The sequence below is a fragment of the Chiloscyllium punctatum genome, chromosome 37 (genome assembly GCF_047496795.1).
Source record: "Chiloscyllium punctatum isolate Juve2018m chromosome 37, sChiPun1.3, whole genome shotgun sequence".
NCBI lineage: Eukaryota > Metazoa > Chordata > Chondrichthyes > Orectolobiformes > Hemiscylliidae > Chiloscyllium > Chiloscyllium punctatum.
Window position 1 is genome coordinate 56,147,226 of NC_092775.1, and position 23,063 is coordinate 56,170,288.

Below are 23,063 nucleotides of genomic sequence, written 5' to 3' on the forward strand. Positions count from 1 at the left end.
CACTAACCTGCCGTGGCGTCCATTTTCATCTTAGGATTCTATTTTGAAGATAATAATACTCAGGAATACATTCTGATTCCTTTTCTGAGTATTGGCCTTTCAGGGCTAAACCCTTCTGTCTGACCCTCTGCCTGTTCAGTTTTTTTTCCTGCACCATTACATCAAATGGGGTGACAGCTAACTCAACCTCAACTCCCTCATCTTTCTCTTTAGTTTTTGCTTCTTGCTGTGACTTAGGACAGTGGGATCTTGTTACTACATAGTGTGGAAAAATTCCACGGTATTTGTCTTTTAACTCCTCAGTTCCCTGGTCTTCCTTTGGCTTCTCTACAACAAGGGGCATCACTCCCACCTTGGATCCTGCTAAATTGTTTGAAAACAGAACAAACTGTATTCCTGGAACTGACATGCTATCAATCACTCCCATTGTTACTTCCCCAGTCTTGATGTGGCTCTGCAACCTCATCTTACATAGGGGAATGCTAAATTTCTGTCCATCTACTCTACAAATTATCACCCTCTCGAGTAACATGTCAGAAAGAGCATAAATATGTTCATCTCTTACTATTAGAGACTGATTAGCTCCTATATCCCTTTTCCCTCTGTTCTTCCTGAGTAAACTTTACCCACAGAGGTGAAGTCTTTATAGAGATCAGGCACTAACTCAATACTCAGCCCTTGCCCAGGCTGCACACTCTCCTGAAGCTTGACTTTTCTTGGGGTTTCCTTTACTACTTTCACTGATGCCACAGGTTTAGCCTCTTTTACCACATCTTTTCCCACAATGCCCTCCTTCAATGTCCAGCACTTTGGTCTTGTGTGTCCCAACTTCTGACAGTGAAAACACCTTTTCCCAGCACCCTTCTTAAAACCAGCTTTTGCCAACACCGTTCTGTAAACCAGCTTTTCACAGCATCCTTCTGAAAGCACTTGGCACTGTAATTTTCTGTGTCCCACTCCATTACAATGAGAACACCTGAGGCCTTTCACCTCCTTTCCACCCTCTTGGGCTTCTTCTTTGACCTGTGGTAAACTATTCCCAGCGTGATCTACTCTTTGTTTTATACTGAAGGATCTCCCAGTCTCCCAATGTCTTTCCCTCACAGGATGAAATTCCTGCTGGAAGCTAAATTTTGCCTTATGCACCAATGTATATTCATCTGTCATCTCAGCCACTCTGCTCACTTCTTAAACTTTCTGTTCACCCACATGAATTCTTATCATCTCTGGAAATGAGTTTTTAAATTATTCCAGCAGAATGATTTCTCTTAGAGCTTCATAGGTTTTATCTATTTTTAATGCCTGCACCCATCTATCAAAATTACTATGTTTAATTCTTTTGAACTGTACATAAGTCTGATCTGTTTCCTTCTTTTTGTCTCTGAACTGCTGTCTATACGCTTCTGGTACCAATTCTTAAGCACTCAGAATAGCGTTTTTGACCTCTGCACAATCGCTTGATCTCTCATCTGACAGCACTTGCGAATATCTCACTAGGTCTGCCTACCAGCTTGGTCTGAACTAGCATTACCCACAAGTTCTCTGCCCACTCCATCTGCCTAGCCAACTTTTCAAATGATATAAAGAAGACTTCAAGATCTTTCTCATCAAAATGTGGCAGAGTTTTAACATAGTTGTATATGTCACTACCTTCACTCTTCATCTCCTGTTGACTTGACTTTCCTGACTAATTTGTAAATTCTGAAGGTCAAGTTCTCTCGCCTTTTCTCTTTCTTCTCTCTCTGTTCACTCAGCTAAGAACCTTCTCTCCCTTTCTTTTTCCTCTAACATGGCTCTTCTTTCCCTTTTTCCTCCAACTCCACTTACCTCAATTGCAATTTAGGTTTTTCTAACTCTACTGCACTTGGCTGTTTCTCTGATACACCTAAGTGCTTGACCAACTCCATTACAGTTTCAGCTGTTCTTTTGTCCCCGGTTAAACTCAATTCTAACCTGTTTGCTAATTCTAAAAGTATATCCTTCCTCTCTCTTTCTAAACTTTCTTGGCAAATTTGGGAAGCACCTTCAAACTCCAGAACCTCTTTGGCAATGTTAAGAGGCATTTCCCTCGCTTTTAATTTAACCAAATCACATATAACCGAAATTAAACACCTACGTTTTATTTAAGATCTAGGATACTAATAGTCAAGTGTTTATATCTGTGGAGACCTATTGTACCCCAAATCTGGTTAAATCTGTCCAAATCTCAGACCCAAGCCCCCAAACTGTTACGACACAGAGGTGAACCCCTCTGTTAATTAAAGCAAATACCCAGAAAAACTCACCTCACTTCTTAATCTGTTAAAAAAATGAGTGACAGAGAACTCACAAATTCCATTATTTAAAGAAAATAACATCAGTTTATTTTTTATCTTTAAAAGTGAACATTAAACAACTATTCACAATTTTCATAACTGCTTTTTATCTGCCTCTAATTCTAGAACAATATGCTGTTCCAATAAGACACTTATTAGAATTACATCAACTTAATTTCAAAACCACACAGCCACTGTCACCTTCTGTGTCTTTCTTCTTCCAGCTGAGGATCTTTCTGGGTCGTCTTCTTTCTTTTTTACTGCGAGGATCTTTCACATGAAAAGATCCCTTTAACCCCAAGAATTGTATCTAACTTCTTGAAAATATTCAGTTTTTTTGGCCTCAGCTGCTTCCTGTGGCAGAGAATTTCCACAGGCCCACCCACCATTATCTGCATGAACAAATTCTTCCTCATTTCAGTTCTAAATGAACTACCATTTATCCGTAAACTGGGATCCAATTTTCCTGATTCTTTAGTCATCAGGAGCACCCTTCTTTCATTTACTCTGTCTAGTTCTATTTTAATTTTATAGTTTTCTATGAGATCCCACCTCCTATTCCACCACCATTCTTTTAAACTCCAGTAAATATAATCTTAATTGGTCCAGTCTCTCTCCATAATTTCAGGAATCAGTCCAGTAAACATTAATGGTACTCCCTCCACAGCCAGAACATCCTTCCTCAGAAAAGGAGATTAAAACTGCACACAATACTCCAGGTGTAGTTTCACCAAGGCCCTGTACAATTGCAGCAAGGTATCTCAGCTCCTATACTCAAATCATCTCACTATGGGAAGGTGATGGCCTAGTGATTTCATCAATAGACTACTAATCCAGAGACCCAGATAATGATCTCTCTTCCTACTTTTCCATCAAAGTAGGTAACCTCATTATCTGCATTGTATATTATCTGCCATGCACCTGCCCACTCACTCAACTTGTCCAAACCACACTGAAACACCTCTGCATCCACCACACAGCTCATTCCCCCACCCAAATTTGTCATTTGTAAACCTGGAAATATTATATTTAGTTCCATTATCTAAATCATTAATATATGCTGTGAATAGCTGAGATCCAAGCACCCACCAGTCACTGCCTGTTCCTTGGAAAAAGACCTATCCATTCCTAATCTTTGTTTCCTAAATGCCAACAAATTTCCTATCTGACAGCAAATCAACACAATCACGATACAGAAGCTGGGAGGGGAGGTGGCATTGCAACCAAAACAGAGGAGTGTTAAGTCCTGAAAGTTGTATACAGCCAAAGCAAAAGATGAGGTGCTGTTCTTCCTATTCTACCAGGCTCAATACCAATGGTTGTTTGTAGCTCATATTTATTCTCTCTCCATCCGTATCCTGTCTCTCTTTCTCCCTTTCAACTCTGGGTTTCCCTTTCTTTCTTGCTTTCAATTTTGAGTCTTGGTCTTCTTTTCAATTTTGGTCTCTTTCAATTCTGGGTTTCTCTGTCTTTTTATCTCTGAGTTTCTCTTTCACCTCTTTCAAATCAGGTTCCCTTGACAAATGACAAAACACCTGAGCATAATGACATGAAATGCATCATAAGGTGCATGATTACATAATGGCATAATCAGATGACAATGCAGAATGCCAATGTCGAAACAGTGACAGGTGACATTCCAGGGCAAAAAACAATAAAATAATGGAATGTCAGTCAAGGAAGTGTTAAATGAGGGCAACCTGAGCAACTTCTGTTACAGTCACGCCCATTTTTCCCTGCACCACAAATTAAACCTGAATTACAAAGACTAGAATATGTGACTGCCTCCTGAAACAACATATTCTGATAATTTACCTCTTCCCCTGTGCATCACAATAGACAAATTTTAGAATCCAACTCCTCCACTCTGAGTCAAAGTTTCCCAAGCGACAGACACATCAAGAACAGATTTTCCCTGCTGTATTTGATTGATGAATGAACTCTCTAACTTCAAATATTGCTGATCCAACTTGTCCAAGCTGACCAGATATCCTAACTTAATCTAGTCGCATTTGCCAGTACCCGGCTCATATCCCTCTAAACCCTTCCTATTCATTTACCCATCCAGGTCCCTTTTAAAACATTGTAATTGTACCATCCTCCACCAGTTCCTCTGGCAGCTCATTCCATACACGTACCACCCTCTGCGTGAAAACGTTGCCCTTAGGTCTCTTTTATATCTTTCCCCTCTCACCCTCAACCCATGCCCTCTAGTTCTGGAGTCCACCACCCTAGGCAGGAGGCGGGGTCAGGACAGGAGGCAGGGTCAGGACAGGAGGCAGGGTCAGGTCAGGAGGCGGGGTCAGGGCAGGAGGTGGGGTCAGGGCAGGAGGCGGGGTCAGGGCAGGAGGTGGGGTCAGGGCAGGAGGCGGGGTAAGGGCAGGAGGCAGGGTCAGGGCAGGAGGCGGGGTCAGGGCAGGAGGCGGGGTCAGGACAGGAGGCAGGGTCAGGGCAGGAGGCGGGGTCAGGGCAAGAGGCGGGGTCAGGGCAGGAGGCGGGATGATGACAGGGGTCGTGGTTTGAATAGAGGTGGGGTCAGGACAGTGGGCGGGATTTGAATAGGGGCGGGGTCAGGACAGGAGGCGGGGTTTGAATAGGGGCGGGGTCAGGACAGTGGGCGGGGTTTGAATAGGGGCGGGGTCAGGACAGGAGGCGGGGTTTGAATAGGGGCGGGGTCAGGACAGTGGGCGGGGTTTGAATAGGGGCGGGGTCAGGACAAGAGGCGGGGTTAGAACAGGACAAGAGTTAAAAGTGTGTTACAGGACAAGCACAGCAGGTCAGGCAGCATCCGAGGAGACGTTTCAGGCAAAAGCCCTTATAATAGAAGATGGGGTCCGGATGAGAGCGGGACCGGGATCGGGACAGAAGGCTGTGCTAGGACCGGGGGGGGCGGGACATCCGGGCAGGAACGTCCGTTCTTACGTAATATGTCGGCGCCACCAGGAGCTCTTGGCGTCGCGGGTTAGTGACGGCAGCATCAATAACCCGGATTGGAGTGAGGCCTCGGAGAGGAGTAGGCCCAGCCGAGGGCTCCAGACATGAACGTTCAGGAGCAGGATGACCCGTACCTGGTGGAGGAGCCGAGTGACCAGGAGGATCTGAGTTCCAGGTGAGTGATGGAGAAGGCCGATTCCCGGGGAGGATCTCCCGAAGCGGGGACGGCCGCAGGGAGTCAGAGCTAACAGGCCTCAGGGGTTATCATGGGCAATGGGGAGGGGGGAGAGGGGAGAGGAGGGGAGGAGGGGGAGAGGGGGGGGAGAGGGGGGGGAGAGGGGGGGGAGGAGGGGAGGGGGGGAGAGGGGGGGGAGGGGGGGAGGAGAGAGGGGGAGGGAGAGGAGGGGGAGAGGGGGAGGGAGAGGAGGGGGAGAGGGGGAGGGAGAGGAGGGGGGAGAGGGGGAGGGAGAGGAGGGGGAAGAGGGGGGGGGAGAGGGGGGGGGAGAGGGGGAGGGAGAGGAGGGGGGGGGAGAGGGGGAGGGAGAGGGAGGAGGGGGAGGGGGAGAGGGGGGAGAGAGAGGGGAGCGAATCCCGAGCAAAATTACTGCAGACACTGGAACTCTGAAATGGTAGGACTGGTAACATTTGTGAACAACAACAGATTTATCACCACAGGTCAGGGTAACTTTGGGCCGGAGCTGAGAAAACAGAAATGTAACAACTGGCTTGAAACTAAACACAGACCTGGGTGAACCTGCACTCCAAGGTCTCTTTGTTCAGCAACACTCCCTAGGACCTTACCATTAAGTGTATAAGTCCTGCTAAGATTTGCTTTCCCAAAATGCAGCCCCTCACATTTATCTGAATTAAATTCCATCTGTCACTTCTCAGCCCATTGGCCCATCTGGTCCAGATCCTGTTGTAATCTGAGGTAACCCTCTTCGCTGTCCACTACATCTCCAATTTTGGTGTCATCTGCAAACTTACTAACTGTGCCTCTTATGCTCACATCCGAATTTTCCAAATTTTTTATTCTAGATGTTGTCCCAGTATTTAAGGGAGTAAGAGTGAAAACAGTGAACCATGGATCTGTTAACCTTGCATCTGATTAGATTAGATTACTTACAGTGTGGAAACAGGCCCTTCGGCCCAACAAGTCCACACCGCCCCGCCGAAGCGTAACCCACCCATACCCCTACATCTACATCTACCCCTTACCTAACACTACGGGCAATTTAGCATGGCCAATTCACCTGACCTGCACATCTTTGGACTGTGGGAGGAAACCGGAGCACCTGGAGGAAACCCACGCAGACACTGGGAGAACATGCAAACTCCACACAGTCAGTCGCCTGGTTGTGCATTAGGCTGGTTAGAAAAGGTAAAGCACTTGGGGTGGGAGGTAACCTACTGACATAGGTTAATGATTAACAGACAGAAAATAGAGGATGAGTAAATAAGTCATTCTCGTATTGGCAGTGTGTGAATAGTCAAGAAGAATCAATATTTGGACCTCAGTTCACAATATATATCAATGATGTAGAATTGGTGATCAAAGTTAATAGTTCCAATTTGTAGATGGTACAAAGTTAATGTTTAGTATGAAGTGGCTTCAGGAGGATTTGGCACACGTTTAGTGAATGGGCTCAATGTGGCAGGTGGAATATAATGTGGAAAAATGTGAGGTTTTCCATTTTAGTAGGAGTAACAGATGTGTACAGTATTTCTTAAATGGTAAGAGGTTGAAAAGTGTAGATTTACAAAGAGACCTAGGAATCCTTGTTGATAAGTCAGTGAAAGCTAACATGTTGATGCATCACCATATTAGCAAGGCTAATGAACTGTATGGGAGTGCAGGAGTGGTAAGGTCTTGTTTTAATTGTGTAGGAATGTGGTTAGACCAAACCTAGAGCACTGGGTGCAGTTTTGGACTCCTTATCTCAGGAAAGATTTTATTGCCATAGAAAGTGTGCATCAAAAAGTTCACCAGGACTTGTTTGTGGGATGATAACTCAATCTATTTACAATATATATTGATGATTTAGAGAGGAATCTGTCAAACCTCCAAGTTTATTGAGGTACTGGAGAGTATGATGAGAGGAGCATGCAGAGAAGCTTTATGGTTTGGACAAGTAAAGTAAGCAAATGCAGTAGAATATGGATCAATAAGTTATCACTTTGGCAGCAAAAACAGGAAAAGTAGATGAAGGGCTTATGTTCAAAACATCAATTCTCCTGCTCCTCATATGCTGCCTGACTGGCTGTGGTTTTCCAGCACCACACCTTTTGACTCTGATCTCCAGCATCTGCAGAGTCTTCACTTTCTCCTCCATTATAGCAGGTAGAGTCAAGTACAGGAGCAGAGATGTCTTGCTACAATTGTACAATTCATTGGTAAGACTGCACCAAGAATATTATATGCAGTTTTAGTCTCCTTATCTGAGGAAGGGATGTTTTGACTGTTAAGGGGTGCAAAGAAGGCTTATTAATTCTTGGGGTGGCAGGATTGATGGCAGGGAGAGACTGGATCAGTTAGGAGTAAGTTCACTGGAATTTATAAGAATAAGGGGTATGTCATAGAAGAATATTAAAGTCTAACAGGATTATACAGGGCAGATGCAGGAAGGATATTCTTGATGACTGGGGAGTCATTGGTTAAGGGTGCAGGTAGGCTGTTTAGGGCAGACAAGAAGGAATGCTTTTATCCAGAGAGCAGAGTAATGTTTTTATTTGTCATTTCTACCATATACATCTGATACAGGAAAAGCGAGACCGAGTTCCTCCAGGACCAAAGGTGCTACATGACAGCACGAGCTACACAATCATACACTGCATAAAGTGCACCAGAAGTGCAAATCACACAAGTTACAGTGTAATGGAAGAATGATAAATAATAGACATGTTTCTAGTAGCAATTCAAAGTCATGCAAAGAATTTCAGATGGGAAAGAGTCCTATCATACTGTGTTAAGGAGCCTGATGGCTATATGAAAGAGCTGAAAATGTGTTGCTGGAAAAGCGCAGCAGGTCAGGCAGCATCCAAGGAACAGGAGAATCGACGTTTCGGGCATAAGCCCTTCTTCAGGAAGCCCTTCCTGAAGAAGGGCTTATGCCCGAAACGTCGATTCTCCTGTTCCTTGGATGCTGCCTGACCTGCTGCGCTTTTCCAGCAACACATTTTCAGCTCTGATCTCCAGCATCTGCAGTCCTCACTTTCTCCTGGCTATAGGAAAGAAGCTGTTACACACTGACCGTGAGAGACTGAATGTTCCAGTATCTTCTGCCGATGGCAGGAGAGAGAAGAGTTTGAGTGAGGGGTGTGTGGGTTCTTCCACAATGCTCTTAGCCTTTCAGATGCAACATGTGGTGTAAATGCCTGTCTGTAATATAGGGAAGAGAGAGACCCGGTGATCATCTCAGCTGTCCTCACTATCCGTTGTAAGGTCTTGCGATCTGAGACAGTACAGTTCCCAAACCAACCAGAGAGTGGTGAGTCTGTGGAATTCTCAGGAAACAGTTAAGACCAAAACATTTAAAACTGTCAAGGCAGATGTAGGTATAGTTCATAAGATTAAAGAGTGCAAGAAGTGGGAACGAGGTACTGACTTAGATGATTGCCTATGATTATATTGAATGGTGGAGTAAATTTGAAGGCTGAATGGGCTACTCCTATATTTTTGCTTCTGTGAAGTTGAGATTGGTAAACTGAATGTATTTCAGGCTAGGGTAGACTGACTCCAGCGTTATGGGTAGTGGATAGAAAGTAAGCTTGAGTAGAAAGTAAGTCATAATCATATTGAATGGGTCAGCAGGCTCGAGGGTCATATACTCCTTTTCTCTGGTTTATTGCATTCACCTGTTCTTCCATAAGGAAGGATAATAAATGTATGACCCTGTATATACTGGAATTTTTTTTGGAGTTGTTATCTAGTTCCCTTTGCAATATTAAAGAGTTAGTTTGCTCTGCTGACCGGCAACAAAATGAATGCCTCGAGGGTAGGGTGGTGTGTCTTTGTCTTGTAGGTGAAATGTGGGAGGTTTACATTCCCATCCCTTGCCATTCCGGGATGATTTACATTTTCATCCCCTACTCAGAAATCAATACGAACTTTTATAGTTGGAATGCTGACTACTCCCTGTAGTTACAATAAAAATACAATTCACACCAGATCTGACCATTAAGGGATGATTTGCATTACATTTTTTCTGGAGATGAGGTGGTCACTGCATTGTATCTTGAGTGGTAGGTGACTATGAAAGAGTGACTGTGTTTGTCTTGTGGGCATTACTAACTGATGTAAAGATTTTGTATAAAGGAAGGAGTGTTTCCTTTGTTCAGGGAGCATGGCAAGGAGTGTTCAGAGTTCCTACAAAGCTTGTACTGTACTGCGCTTCATAAATTTGGTTGCTTGTTCACAGAAGGTGGTGTGTTGCAGTTGCATCAAGGACTGTAGGAAAAATGAACTTAACACTTTTGGAAAATTACCACTGAAACTTCTTCCAGCGGCCTCTGTGCAATCACTGTGCTTTGGGGGAAGGAAATTACTTGTTATCTCTGATTCTTCATTTTTAAAGTTGAGCTTCCTGCCAAAAATAGCTTCTATGTATTTCCACTTTTCAAAATCCTTGAATTTGATCACCTCCCTTAAACAACATTGCACTGTGGAGGGAATCTACACTCCCCAGTTGGGCCATGTAACTAAAGTCTCTCATCCCCGGAACTACTCCTGAAAATCTCCACCACTGCTCTAAGGTTTTAATGTCCTTCCTGAAGAGTGGTGTCGATATGTGCACACTGTTTCCTGCCTGTAGCCTAATGGGTGCTTTATAAAGGTTCAGCATAATGTCCTTTTGTTCTTTATTCCTGTGAAAATAATCAAGGATCTAATTTGCTTTTAACATCACACATTGCTTTTCTGGCCACTTTCAAAGATTGGTATACAAACATCCCAAGTTTGTTTGATCCACAACCTTGGTCCAAACATTGACAAAACAGCTAAATTCCACGAAGTTGTGGCTTTTGACATCAAAGCAACCTTTAACTGAGTCTGACATCAAAAAGCCCAGGAAAACTGGAGTCAATAAGAAATGGGATGAAGCTGTGCACTGGTTGGAGTCATATCTAGCAAAAGGAAAACGGTTGTGGTGGTTGGAGGTCAGTCGGCTCTGCACCAGGAGTAGTTTCACTGGCCCAGCCATCTTGAGTTGCTTCATCAATGACCTTCCCTCATCATAAGGTCAGAATTGGGGATGTGTCATCATAAGTGAATAATGTTCAGCACCATTTGCGACTACTTGGGTACTGAAGCAGTCCATGCCAAATTGCAGCAAGACCAGAAAAATATTGCTTTTAAAGTTTGTGAGAAGATTTGTAGCTCGGGTGCTCGTTGTTGTGGTTCTGTTCACCGAGCTGGGAATTTGTGTTGCAGACATATCGTCCCCTATCTAGGTGACATCCTCAGTGCTTGGGAGCCTCCTGTGAAGCGCTTCTGTGCTGTTTCCTCCGGCATTTATAGTGGTTTGTCTCTGCCGCTTTCAGTTGTCAGTTCCGGCTGTCCGTTGCAGTGGTCGGTATATTGGGTCCACGTCAATGTGCTTATTGATTGAATCTGTGGATGAGTGCCATGCCTCGAGGAATTCCCTGGCTGTTCTCTGTTTGGCTTGTTCTATAATAATAGTGTTGTCCCAGTCGAACTCATGTTGCTTGTCATCTGCATGTGTGGCTACTAAGGATAGCTGGTCGTGTCGTTTCGTGGCTAGTTGGTGTTCATGGATACGGATCGTCAGCTGTCTTCCTGTTTGTCCTATGTAGTGTTTTGTGCAGTCCTTGCATGGGATTCTGTACGCTACATTGGTTTTGCTCATGCTGGGTATCGGGTCCTTCGTTCTAGTGAGTTGTTGTCTGAGGGTGGCTGTTGGTTTGTGTGCTGTTATGAGTCCTAGTGGTCGCAGTAGTCTGGCGGTCAGTTCGGAAATGCTCTTGATGTATGGTAGTGTGGCTAGTCCTTTGGGTTGCGGCATATCCTCGTTCCATTGTCTTTCCCTTAGGTATGTGTTGATGAAATTGCGGGGGTATCCGTTTTTGGCCAATACATTGTAGAGGTGTTCTTCCTCTTTTTGCAGTTCTGGTGTACTGCAGTGTGTTGTGGCCCTTTTGAATAGTGTCTTGATGCAACTTCTTTTGTGTGTGTTGGGGTGGTTCCTTTCGTAGTTCAGGACTTGGTCTGTGTGTGTGGCTTTCCTGTATACCTTTGTGGTGAATTCTCCGTTCGGTGTTCTCTGTGCCATCACGTCTAGGAATGGGAGTTGGTTGTCCTTTTCTTCCTCTCTAGTGAATCGGATTCCTGTGAGTGTGGCGTTGATGATCCGGTGTGTGTTCTCTGTTTCTGTGTTTTTAATGATTACAAAGGTGTCATCCACATATCTGACCCAGAGTTTGGGTTGAATTTGCGGTAAGACTGTTTGCTCTAACCTTTGCATTACCGCTTCTGCTATGAGTCCAGAGATGGGTGAGCCCATGGGAGTGCTGTTGATTTGTTCATATATTTGGTTGTTGAATGTGAAGTGTGTTGTGAGGCACAGGTCCAGTGGTTTGAGCATGCTGTCTTTGTTGATAGGTTCACCGTCCTGTTGTCTGTTCTGTACGTCCAGCAGGTTGGCTATTGTTTCACGGGCTAGGGTTTTGTCGATTAAAGGAGAACAGTGCCGTTACATCGAATGAGACCATAGTTTCTTCCTTGTCCCCACCCCACAGCTCACCAATAGGATAAACACACCTGAGGAACCTACAAAAAAACAGACAGATAACCAGGTCTGACCTACAAAGAATGAAACCTAAAAGCAACAACACCCCCAGATTCTATGGACTACCTAAAGTGCACAAACCAAACATCCCACTCTGACCCATAGTATCACTACCAGGGGCACCATCACACAAACATGCTAAAGAACTACAGCAGAAACTGAAACACCTGATCAGCGGATCCAGACACTCTACACAGTCAACACAGGAATTCTTGGACATCGTCATTAATGTACAAATAGACAAGGAAGAAACTATGGTATAGAGGAAAGCCACACACACAGACCAAGTCCTGAACTACGAAAGGAACCACCCCAACACACACAAAAGAAGTTGCATCAAGACACTGTTCAAAAGGGCCACAACACACTGCAGTACACCAGAACTGCAAAAAGAGGAAGAAGAACACCTCTACAATGTATTGGCCAAAAACGGATACCCCCGCAATTTCATCAACACGTACCTAAGGGAAAGACAACGGAACGAGGACATGCCGCAACCCAAAGGACTAGCCACACTACCATACATCAAGAGCATTTCCGAACTGACAGCCAGACTACTGCGACCACTAGGACTCATAACAGCACACAAACCAACAGCCACTCTCAGACAACAACTCACCAGAACGAAGGACCTGAAACCCAACATGAGCAAAACCAATGTAGTGTACAAAATCCCATGCAAGGACTGCACAAAACACTACATAGGACAAACAGGAAGACAGCTAACGATCCGTATCCATGAACACCAACTAGCCACGAAACGACACAACCAGCTATCCTTAGTAGCCACACACACAGATGACAAGCAACATGAGTTCGACTGGGACAACACTATTATTATAGGACATGCCAAACAGAACAGCCAGGGAATTCCTAGAGGCATGGCACTCCTCCACAGATTCAATCAATAAGCACATCGACCTGGACCCAATATACCGACCACTGCAACGGACAGCTAGAACTGACAACTGAAAGCGGCAGAGACAAACCACTATAAATGCCGGAGGAAACAGCACAGAAGCGCTTCACAGGAGGCTCCCAAGCACTGAGGATGTCACCTAGACAGGGGACGAAACGTCTGCAACACAAATTCCCAGCTTGGCGAACAGAGCCACGACACATTGCTTTTAAGTTATGGCAGTTGAACACATGCCATTTGCTGATGAATTGTTTTATGGTTCCGAAGCCGCTGCTATGTATCAACCTCTAAGGTCCATGCAATTGGCAAGAAATTGGGAAATTGGGAACTTGATACCTGAATAATATCCAGGCCTGGCCTGATAAATGACAATAATATCACACAAAGTGCCAGGCAGTGGCCACTTCCAAAAGCACAGAATCTAACCATCTCTCTTAACACTCATTGTCATTACAATTGCATAGTCCCCCACTATTCAAAAGGTTCCAGAATAATGCAATAGCATCTAAAACGTTATTTAAGAATGGTGGTAAGGACAAGCCAGAGAACTATAGACCAGTGAGTCTGATGTCGGTGCTGGGCAAGTTGTTGGAAAGAATCCTGAGGGACAGATATACATGTATTTGGAAAAGCACGGACTGATTAGGGATAGTCAACATGGCTTTGTGCGTGGGAAATCAGGTCTCTCAAACTTGATTTGAGTCTTTTGAAGAAGTAATAAAGAGGATAGATGAGGGCAGAGCGGTAGATGTGATCTATATGGACTTCAGTAAGGCATTCAACAAGATTCCCCATGGGAGACTGGTTAGCAAGGTTAGATCTCTCTGAATACAGGGAGAACTAGCCATTTGGATACAGAATTGACTCAAAGGTAGAAGGCAGAGGGGTGGTGTTGGAGGGTTGTTTTTCAGACTGGAGGCCTGTGACCAATGGAGTGCTACCAGGATCGGTGCTATGTCCACTACTTTTTGTCATTTACATAAATAACTTGGATGTGAGCATAGAGATATAGTTAGTAAGTTTACAGATGCTACCAAAATTATAGGTGTAGTGAACAGCGAAGAGGGTTACTTTGGATTACAACAGGATCTTGATTAGATGGGCCAGTGGGCTGAGGAGTGGCAGGTGGAGTTTAATTTAGATAAATGCATTTTGGGAAAGCAAATTTTAGCAGGACTTATACACTTAATGGTAAGGTCCTAGGGAGTGTTGCTGAACAAAGAGACCTTGGAGTGCAGGTTCATAGCTCCTTGAAAGTAGAGTTGAAGGTAGATAGGATAGTGAAGAAGGCGTTTTGGTATGCTTTCCTTTATTGGTCAGAGTATTGAGTACAGGAGTTGGGAGGTCATGTTGCAGCTGTACAGGACATTGGTTATGCCACTCTTGGAATATTATGTGCAATTCTGGTTTCCTTCCTATCGGAAGGATGTTGTGAAACTTGGGAGGGTTTGGAAAAGATTTACAAGGATGTTGCCAGGGTTGGAGGATCTGAAATACAGGGAGAGGCTGAACAGGCTGGGGCTGTTTTCCCTGGAGCGTCGGAGGCTGAGGGGTGACCTTATAGAGGTTTATAAAATAATGAGGGACATGGATAGGGAAAAGACTTTTTCTAATTACCCTGGGGCCGGGGAGTCCAGAACTAGAGGGCATAGGTTTAGGGTGAGGGAGGGAAAATAAAAGTGACCTAAGGGGCAACATTTTCACAGAGGGTGGTGCGTGTATGGAATAGGCTACCAGAGGAAGTGGTGGAGGCTGGAACAATAACATCATTTAAAAGGCATTTGGATGGTTAGATGAATAGGAAGTGTTTGGAGGGATATGGGCCGGGTGCTGGCAAGTGGGACTAGATTGGGTTGGGATATCTGGTCGGCATTGACAAATTGGACCAAAGGGTCTGTTTCCGTGCTGTACATCTGAGTATCAACATTTCTGTTGACCAGAAAATGGACTGCACCCGCATGTAATATTGTGGCTACAAAAGCAGGTCTAAAACAATTAATTATCATCTGACACCCTGAAAACCTGTCCACCATCTACAAGATACAAGTCAGGAAACTCCCCACTTACCTCAATGAGTGCAGTTCCAACACCATCAGACAAAGAACCCAATTTAATCAGCATCCCATTCACTAATATAAGCATTTGTTGCCAAAATACAATGCTGCATCTCATCCAAGCTCCTTTGACAACTTCTGAGTTCGAAGATCTACCATGTAGAGGGGCAAAGAGAGCAGATGATTGGGTTCCACACCACCAGTAAGTTCCCTTCCAAGCCACACACCATCCTGACTTGGAACTTGGATCATAATTTAGAGTAGGAGTGGGCCATTTCCCCTTCCGTCATTAATATAATCACAGTTGATCCTCTATCTCAACATCATTTCACTTTTTCTCTCAATGCCTTTAATATCTCAAAAATATAGTCTTGTTCTTGAACATACTCAGTAACCCAGCCTCCGTGGTATAGCCTTTATCCTGAGGCTGACACAACCAGGGGAAACAACATCCCTACATCTAATCTAACCGCCATGTTAAAATTGTGTCGATCAGACACCCAATTCTATGAATGCAAGCCCTGTGGAACCAATTCCTCATAAATATCAGTTGAGTGAACTCTTGGTGTATTCCTTCAAATGCAGGTATATCTTTTTTTTTAATTAGCGAGATCAAGACTGCACACACTATTCCAGCTGCAATCTCACCAAGGCCTTGTATAACTGCAGGATGGCACCCTTACTTCTAAACCCAACAAAACTAGATCATCATTCCTTCACTTTGTCATAGGCTCAAAATCCTGGAACTCATTTCCTAATAGAAGGTTTATCTGTAGCATGTTGACTCCAGTGGTTTAAGAAGACAGCTCACTACCACCACCATTTCTGAGATTGGTTGGTATTGACATGTCTTACTGTTTCTAATCATTTTTTGACTAAGATTGCCAATTATCAGATATTTCCAGAATTGGTAGAATAAGTTTCTGGGTTCTGTACAGTGTATTTGTTCCTTTTGTATATTTTGAGTATGGATAGGCCTTAATTTGGAAGCTTTGAATATATTTTGTTCCTCCCAGTTCTGAAGATGAGTTGGACATCCTTCTCCATGGTACGCCTGAACGTAAACGTAAACTGATCAAGGAGTACTTAACAGGAGAGAGTGAGTCCAGCGATGATGAATTTGAAAAAGAGATGGCAGCAGAACTGGATTCCACCATGAAAATTATTGAGAAGAGCTGGGAATTATCGGCTGAAGGTGTGTTCAGAGGGTTTTCAATGTGTCTCCTGAAATTAAATGTATTTTGTATCATTCCTTTGTCTTATTTTAGGAAATTAAACTCTAAACTTGGTGATGTCCTTGACTATTCAGTAAATTTCAAATTCTAGATCATACTAATGGATGCAAATGTAAAACAATCTCCTGACTCAGTTTCTTTTAAACACTCATCCATTAAACAAAGCTGCCAATTCCCAACTGCGTGTGATTTAATGATCTAAGTTAACTGCATTCATTAACTTGGACAATTCAAATATTAAATTTTAATTAAACTTCTAATCTTCACAGGTTAACGCAAATGCACACTGTTAGCTTTACTTTGTAATGAAGCTAACGTAATTCTGAAAAAGAGTCACTTTAGACGTGATGTTAATTCTGTTTCTCTGTCCATAGATATTGCCACTTACTGAGTTTCTGCAGCATCTTGTTTTATTTAATGAAGGTAACTGTCTTATGGATTATATGGAAAGACTGTTGGCTCCAAAGAAACACATCCCAGTAATTTTATCCTCTTCAGAAGGGCATGAGACAATCACAGGGTTGTTACAGATCAGAAGGAGGCCATTCAGCCCAGCATGTCTTCTGACCTTCTGAAGGAGCAGTTCTGTAATGCTGTTTACTGCTCCTGTCTATATAAGATGAGGCAACAGCCTAGTGATATTATTACTGGACTGAAAATCCAGAGACCCCAGGTAATGTTCTGGTGACCTGAGTTTGAATCGCACCATGGAGAATGGTGGAATTTGAATTCAATAAAAATCTGGAATTGAGAGTCCTAATGATGACCGTGAAACCATTGTCAATTGTTGGAAAAACTCAGTTGATACACTGATGTTCTTTAGGAAAGAAAACAGCCATCCTCACCTGGTCTGGCCTACACATGAGTCCAGACTCTGAACAATGTGGTTGACTCTTAACTGTGACAATTTAGGAATGGAAAATAAATGCTTGCCCTGCGAGCAAAATCCACATTCTGTGAATGAATAACAAAAGAATGCACATTTGTGTCCTGTCTGAGGAGTGTTTGTTGGGGTGGTGCCAAAACAGTCTTATTTGGTATCTGACCCCATGCTGTAACTGTCCTGGGAATGATTGTGGGATCATTGAATGTAAAGGTGGCTTTACTCTCAGTTTGAAAGAGGAGAGGAAAATTTTCCTTCATTTTAATAGTAGAGTGAACTTTATTGTATGCCTGACCCCTTTCCTGTACCTGTTCTGGAAGTTTTTGATGTAGATAATGCAGATAACATTACTTTTTAATCTAACCCTATGATGTCTTTGTTCTGGGAATGTTTGATCGAGACTGTACAGGAAGCTTTACCTTCAGTTTGAAAGTAGTTGGAGCAATTATTTTCTGTTTTAAAAGAGGGAGCTTTATTCTGTATCTAACCTTGTGCTAAATCTGTCCTTAGAGTGTTTGATGCTGACAGTGTTGGGGGACCTTTTTTACTTGTGGTTTACTCTCAGTTTAAAAAAGGAGAATGAGCATTACTCTGTATCTAACCTCATGCTGTTGTTGTCCCAAGAGTGTTTCATGGTGGCCAGGGTTTCATCCTTAATGGGTATAATTTTCTCACACAAGCAATTTTAATTGAAGAGTTGATCATCCTCATTCTTTATCACTAGGTGCTTCCTCCAGCATCGGAAGTTGTTGCTCCAGAGCTGTTCCTGGACCACAGTACTATGATGAAGTCTACTTCGACTCAGACTCTGAGGCTGAAGATGATCAAAGTAAGATTCCACCCATCCTGCTTTCCTACTTGCTTACTAATGTGAGCATTGTTACAGGACCAAATATTATGCCTGAATTAGACCTCTGGTCCGTGCAGATAGATTGAGGCAAACTTGAGCATGTTATTTTGATTCCTTGAGTTATCCTCTTCCGAAAGAGAGGGGAAAATCAAAGAATTGTTACGGAGCAGAAGAAGACCATTCAGCTCATTGTGTCTGTGATGGCTTTCTGAATGAGTGGTTTTAGCCAGTGCCATTTACCATCTTCTCCATGTACCCCTGCACATTCTTCTAGTTCAATTGGTGATGTAATTCCTATTTTAAAATATCTCGATTGACTCTGTCTCCATCACACTCTGACAGTGCATTCCAAATCCCAACTAATGAAGTTGGAGGTCTTGCCCGAAAATTAATTTAAAGGCCAGCAACTGAATTGACACTGCAGTTCCTACTGGTCACAGTGAGCTAGGCTCACCTTTAAAATTGATGCTAGTAGGTGAGAACGTCACCTCAGCATAAAACTCAGTACTGTCCTGGGGTTTTTCACCCAGGCCTCTGAATTGCTAGTACAGTAATTAGGATCACCTGCAGACGCATCAGTTATCTGCAAAACCAGAACCTCAATTCTGTCTCTTAGTATTAAGAATTGAATAGGGTTTGTAACTGCCGAGGAGAGAGTCGGTTTCCCACTTCTCGGTGAGGGTGGGGTCAGGTATCAGGGTCCCTCTTCAAGATGCAGTGTGTTGATGCTGAAGGATTGCGTCTGAATCAGGGAGTTGATTCAATCTGCTATTTTGTTACCACTGCCAGTGCTGCTGTGAACATTTGATATGGAGCAAGGAATTAGCGAAATTACCTACCCTTTTGATCCCCATAATGTGAACAGTGGTTCTCTATTTACTTCTGCTTAGGAGGTATATTGTTGGCAAGGCTAATATTTATTGCCTCACCCCAATTTCCTGTGAGGTGGGCCATTTTCTTGAAAAGCTGTAGCTTGTTTGGTGTAGCAACACCTACCGTGCTATCGGGAAGGGAGGTCCAGGTTTTTGACTGAGCAGCAGGGCGATGGTAAGATTTGACTTCAAGATGATGTATGGTTTAGAAGGGTGGTGGTGTCCTTCTCGATGGTAGAGGTCACAGTTTAGAAGATCATAGAATCCCCCGACAGTGTGGAAACAGGCTATTTAGCCCAACAAGTCCACACTGACCCTCCGAAGAGTAAACCACCCAAACTGATATCCCCCTACCCTTTTACTCTACGTTTACCCCTGACTAATGCACCTAACATACATATTCCTGAGCACTAATGTCCTGTCAAAGGGGTCTTGCTGACTTACTGCAGTGTGTTTTGTAGATGGTAGACACTGCAGCTACTGTGCCTGCTGGTATAGGATGTTGAAAGGTGGGATTGCCTTATCCTGAAGTTAATTCCAAGCCTTTCCTGAGGACACTAATTCCATGTCCCTAACTGGTTAAGCAGTCCAGCCACTGTAACCTTTCTTCAAACTTTCAGATAATCTACTTTTGTTAGACAACAGAAATTGGCAGACAGGTACCCTCTTATCTTTGCAATTGCTGCTTCAGCTGCATCTCATAGAGAACGTACAGTAGTGATTCAACAGAAACTGGACAATGAGGTCAAGAAGAACCATATAGCCAAAGGCACTGACAGGTTACATGTTTAGCCTTCCTAATGGAGCATGAGGTGATTGAAGGGGAAGGAATTTCTCATACACCAGAGTTGACCTCTGTGTGGGAGACATTATCCACATGTTAGTATAGGTAGTTATTGGCTAATAATAAAATGAAATATAAAAAGTCTCAATAGTTTGAGAATTTGAATTAGATATAAAAATCAGGAAGCAAAAAAACATGTCACGCTTGCCCATTTGGCCAGCACCTCATACAAGTCACAGCGACAAAGGGTTGATTTTGAACACTATCTGAAGAATCTCCCAGAGCCACTGAGCTCAGTTATGTCAAAACAATACAAAGAAGACATTCCACAGCATTCTCTGGCAACTAAAATGGCAATAAATACAAGTCTTGATGTTGACACCCACATCCTATGTCTGATGGCAGAAATATGAACTGAAACTTCTGATTTAGAATAGAAAAAAAATTTGTCAGAGGATTGGAGTGAGGGGAGACCCATAACTTTCCCTTCCATTCAAGAGTTCTTTTGTTGACATTTCAACACTAAACATAGCCCTGATCCTTGCAGAAGAATGTGATTCAAAGAAGAAACACAAGAGGCGGAAGGTTCTGACAAATGATGAGCTGTTGTATGATCCAGATCAAGATGACCGTGATCAGGCCTGGGTTGACAGGCAGAGGAGAGGGTAAGTGAACCTTTTGCTGTGTGCTTGTGTTGAATGAAGGGATGTACTGATGAGTTGGTGGTAGGTGTTCTCTGAGCATGAGACTGATGTGAATTCTGAAACAGCCTGCTGCTCTGACTTTATGATCAGACCATTGTTTGAGACTAATGTACAAAAAGGGCTGAGGATCTTGTGTTAGCAAACTTAATTTTTGAAAGAACAACAGTAACTACTTTGGAGGACGCTAGATGATATGGAAGAAACACTGGATTAATGACCTTGGGTACAATGAAAGCAGCAAATTGGATCATGATGTGAAGAAAACCTGAGGTTAAAATTTCCTGAAATATAATGTATTGGTGAATTTAATAAAATCCGGCTCCCAATATTCTTCCTTTGCAGGTATCGTGGGCTTTATAACCAGTCAAACCAGTCCAAAGTAATGCCAGTTCCAACCAGTGATGCTGTTCTAAACTGCCCATCGTGTATGACAACTCTGTGCTTGGACTGTCAGCGGTAAGCAGCATGAGCAATTAGTTCCTGTGCAGATGCCAAGCTTGAAGCTAATCAAATGTTCCAGATTCAGTTCCCAGTTAATAAGTTTGGTCATTGTCAGGATACTCAGGGACTGGGCTAGGGAGGGAAGACGAGCCACAGTTATCACACTTCACTGGTGTACAGAAGCTGCAGCACGTTTTTGGATAACAAGAGATTAGCCTGAGCTGGCAGTGATGCTCCCATCTACCCACAGCCTCAGATGTAACATTAACGAAAAGCTGGAGCAGCATTAATCTGTTACCCAAGCAACAGTTGGTACCTTCAGGCAGATGAGTGGATATTTAGATCCTTTAAATATGCAGATAAACATCTGTTAAAAGGCCCTGTTCTTAATTTATTTGCAAAGCAAGTATTGATAATGTGATCAACATCCGTGCCACAGCTTCTTTCCCTGTTGTGGGTAGGAGATAATAAGAGAAAGGTATGTTACATCTGTTTCTTTCCTAAAACCTAAAAGTCTTCACTTAGAGAGGAAGACCTGTGACCTCCGCATGCCCTAAAATATATCACATCAATTTAAATACATTAGAAACAAAAAGGAAATGCTGGCAATATTCAGTTGGTCAGAGGCCATATCAGTGGAGATGGCAAAAAGAGTGTCTGGAAGTACAAGGTACTTCTGTTAGTGAGGAGAAGGCTGTGATGCTTGATAAACAATAAATTTGCCACTACATTAATTCCTAATTTCATGCTCACAGTCGGCAAATCAGCTCTCACAAGTGCAAATTTGGAAATGAAGTATCATTTGTGTGGGGGCACCACCCCACCTACACAGTTCCAAACTGGCATGCATCTGACGTGCAACTTGTTTTGCTCAAACTTCAGAGTCCATCAGTGTAATTTTGTTCTCTCCTTTTATATTTCCAGGCATGAATTGTACAAAGAGCAATATAGGGCTATGTTTGTGATGAATTGTATTATTAACAGAGGAGAAGTTCTCAAATACAAGGAGGCAAGAAACCGCAAACGAAGGAACAAATACAAAAAAGTAAAAGGCCCAACAGCAGAGATCTTGCCTGGCTCACCACAGAACAGTGAGGAGGAAATGTATCATCCAGTGCGCTGTGCAGAGTGCTCAGTGGAAGTGGCAGTGTTTGACAAAGATGAAGTGTATCATTTCTTTAATGTTCTTGCCAGTCATTGTTAGAAAATCAATCAAATTTTAAAAACATTTTAAGAACAGCTGAGTCTACTTTTTATAAAGTGAACATAGCAAAAGGTGGTTCAGGTAATCCTGTTAGGGGATCAAATGCTGCTGTTAATTAATACGGTCAGTAGGTAACTGTCATAGATAACAGAAATCCCATTTGTGACTGCTGCCACTTGGCCAACCTGGCATCGAAAGCACATTGAATAAGATATTCCAACTCTCTTCCCTTCTTGTAATCTAATATTAATTTTGAGTGATTATTGTGCTGCTTGGATTCTGTTTAAATAATTCATTCAATGGGGTGGATGGAGCACACCTTCAGAAAATAAAACTTTACCCATTACATTTAAAAGTAACCCATTTCATTGTTTAAAAGAAACTTCATTGAAAGTTTCAGTAGTGTTTTGAATGCCAGCTGTTTGTAGTAATAACATATTTAGCAGAAGACAGGTGTGGTCATTGGTCATATGTTTGTAGATAACTGCTTTGCACAAAGCCCTGTGGACCTGTCTTTTGTAACACTGTAAAGTTAGTTAAAACTAATCAACTTACATAGACCTATACTTAGGCATTTCTGACCAAAGCAAACAGATGGGATTCTATTACAATTTGAAGCTACACATATTTGACAATTAGGTCTCTGATGTAACTATGTTCTCTCCATATGTAATTCTGGCTTCCGTCTACTGCCTAGGTTAAATTCTAGAATTTTGTCCGCATCACTCCCCTTTTGTTTGAATCATGAGGAGCATGAACAGGGAGACTAGACAAGGTCTTTTCCCTGGGATAGGGGGAGTCAAAATTAGAGGGTACAGGATTAAAGTGAGAGGGGAAAGATTTAAAAAGGAATCTAATGGGCAACTTTTTCATGCAGAGGGTGGTAGATGTATGAAATGACTACCAGAGGAATTGGTAGGGGCTGGTACAATTACAAGCATTTAAAAAGCATCTGGATGAGTAAATGTACAGGAAGAGTTTAGAGGGATATGTGGCAAATGGGTCTAGATATATTTAGGGTATCTGGTCAACTTGGACAAGTTTGTTTCCATTCTGTACAGCACT

General features: G+C 43.0%; 1 protein-coding gene across 2 annotated transcripts; it reads left to right on the forward strand.

The window, feature by feature from the left end:
- Window positions 1-5,250: 5,250 nt before the first annotated feature.
- eapp (e2f-associated phosphoprotein) lies at window positions 5,251-22,353 on the forward strand. 2 transcript variants are annotated; one of them, XM_072556860.1, is made up of 6 exons: window positions 5,251-5,424; window positions 16,042-16,220; window positions 17,868-17,972; window positions 20,182-20,314; window positions 20,696-20,809; window positions 21,719-22,353. In XM_072556860.1, the coding sequence occupies exons 1-6, from the start codon at window positions 5,354-5,356 to the stop codon at window positions 21,996-21,998; spliced, it is 882 nt and encodes a 293-aa protein (XP_072412961.1). In that variant the 5' UTR covers window positions 5,251-5,353; the 3' UTR covers window positions 21,999-22,353. The 2 variants fall into 2 exon arrangements, with proteins under 2 accessions (XP_072412961.1, XP_072412962.1); XM_072556861.1 differs by having other exon boundaries at window positions 20,197-20,314.
- Window positions 22,354-23,063: the final 710 nt, after the last annotated feature.

What these genes read in the sequence shown, in the direction of transcription:
- eapp (XM_072556860.1), top strand. Translation starts at nt 5,354, where the DNA reads ATGAACGTTCAGGAGCAGGATGACCCGTACCTGGTGGAGGAGCCGAGT. An exon ending in GTTGACAGGCAGAGGAGAGG is followed by an intron (nt 20,315 to 20,695) that starts GTAAGTGAACCT and finishes CTTCCTTTGCAG; the next exon opens with GTATCGTGGGCTTTATAACC. An exon ending in CTGTGCTTGGACTGTCAGCG is followed by an intron (nt 20,810 to 21,718) that starts GTAAGCAGCATG and finishes TTATATTTCCAG; the next exon opens with GCATGAATTGTACAAAGAGC.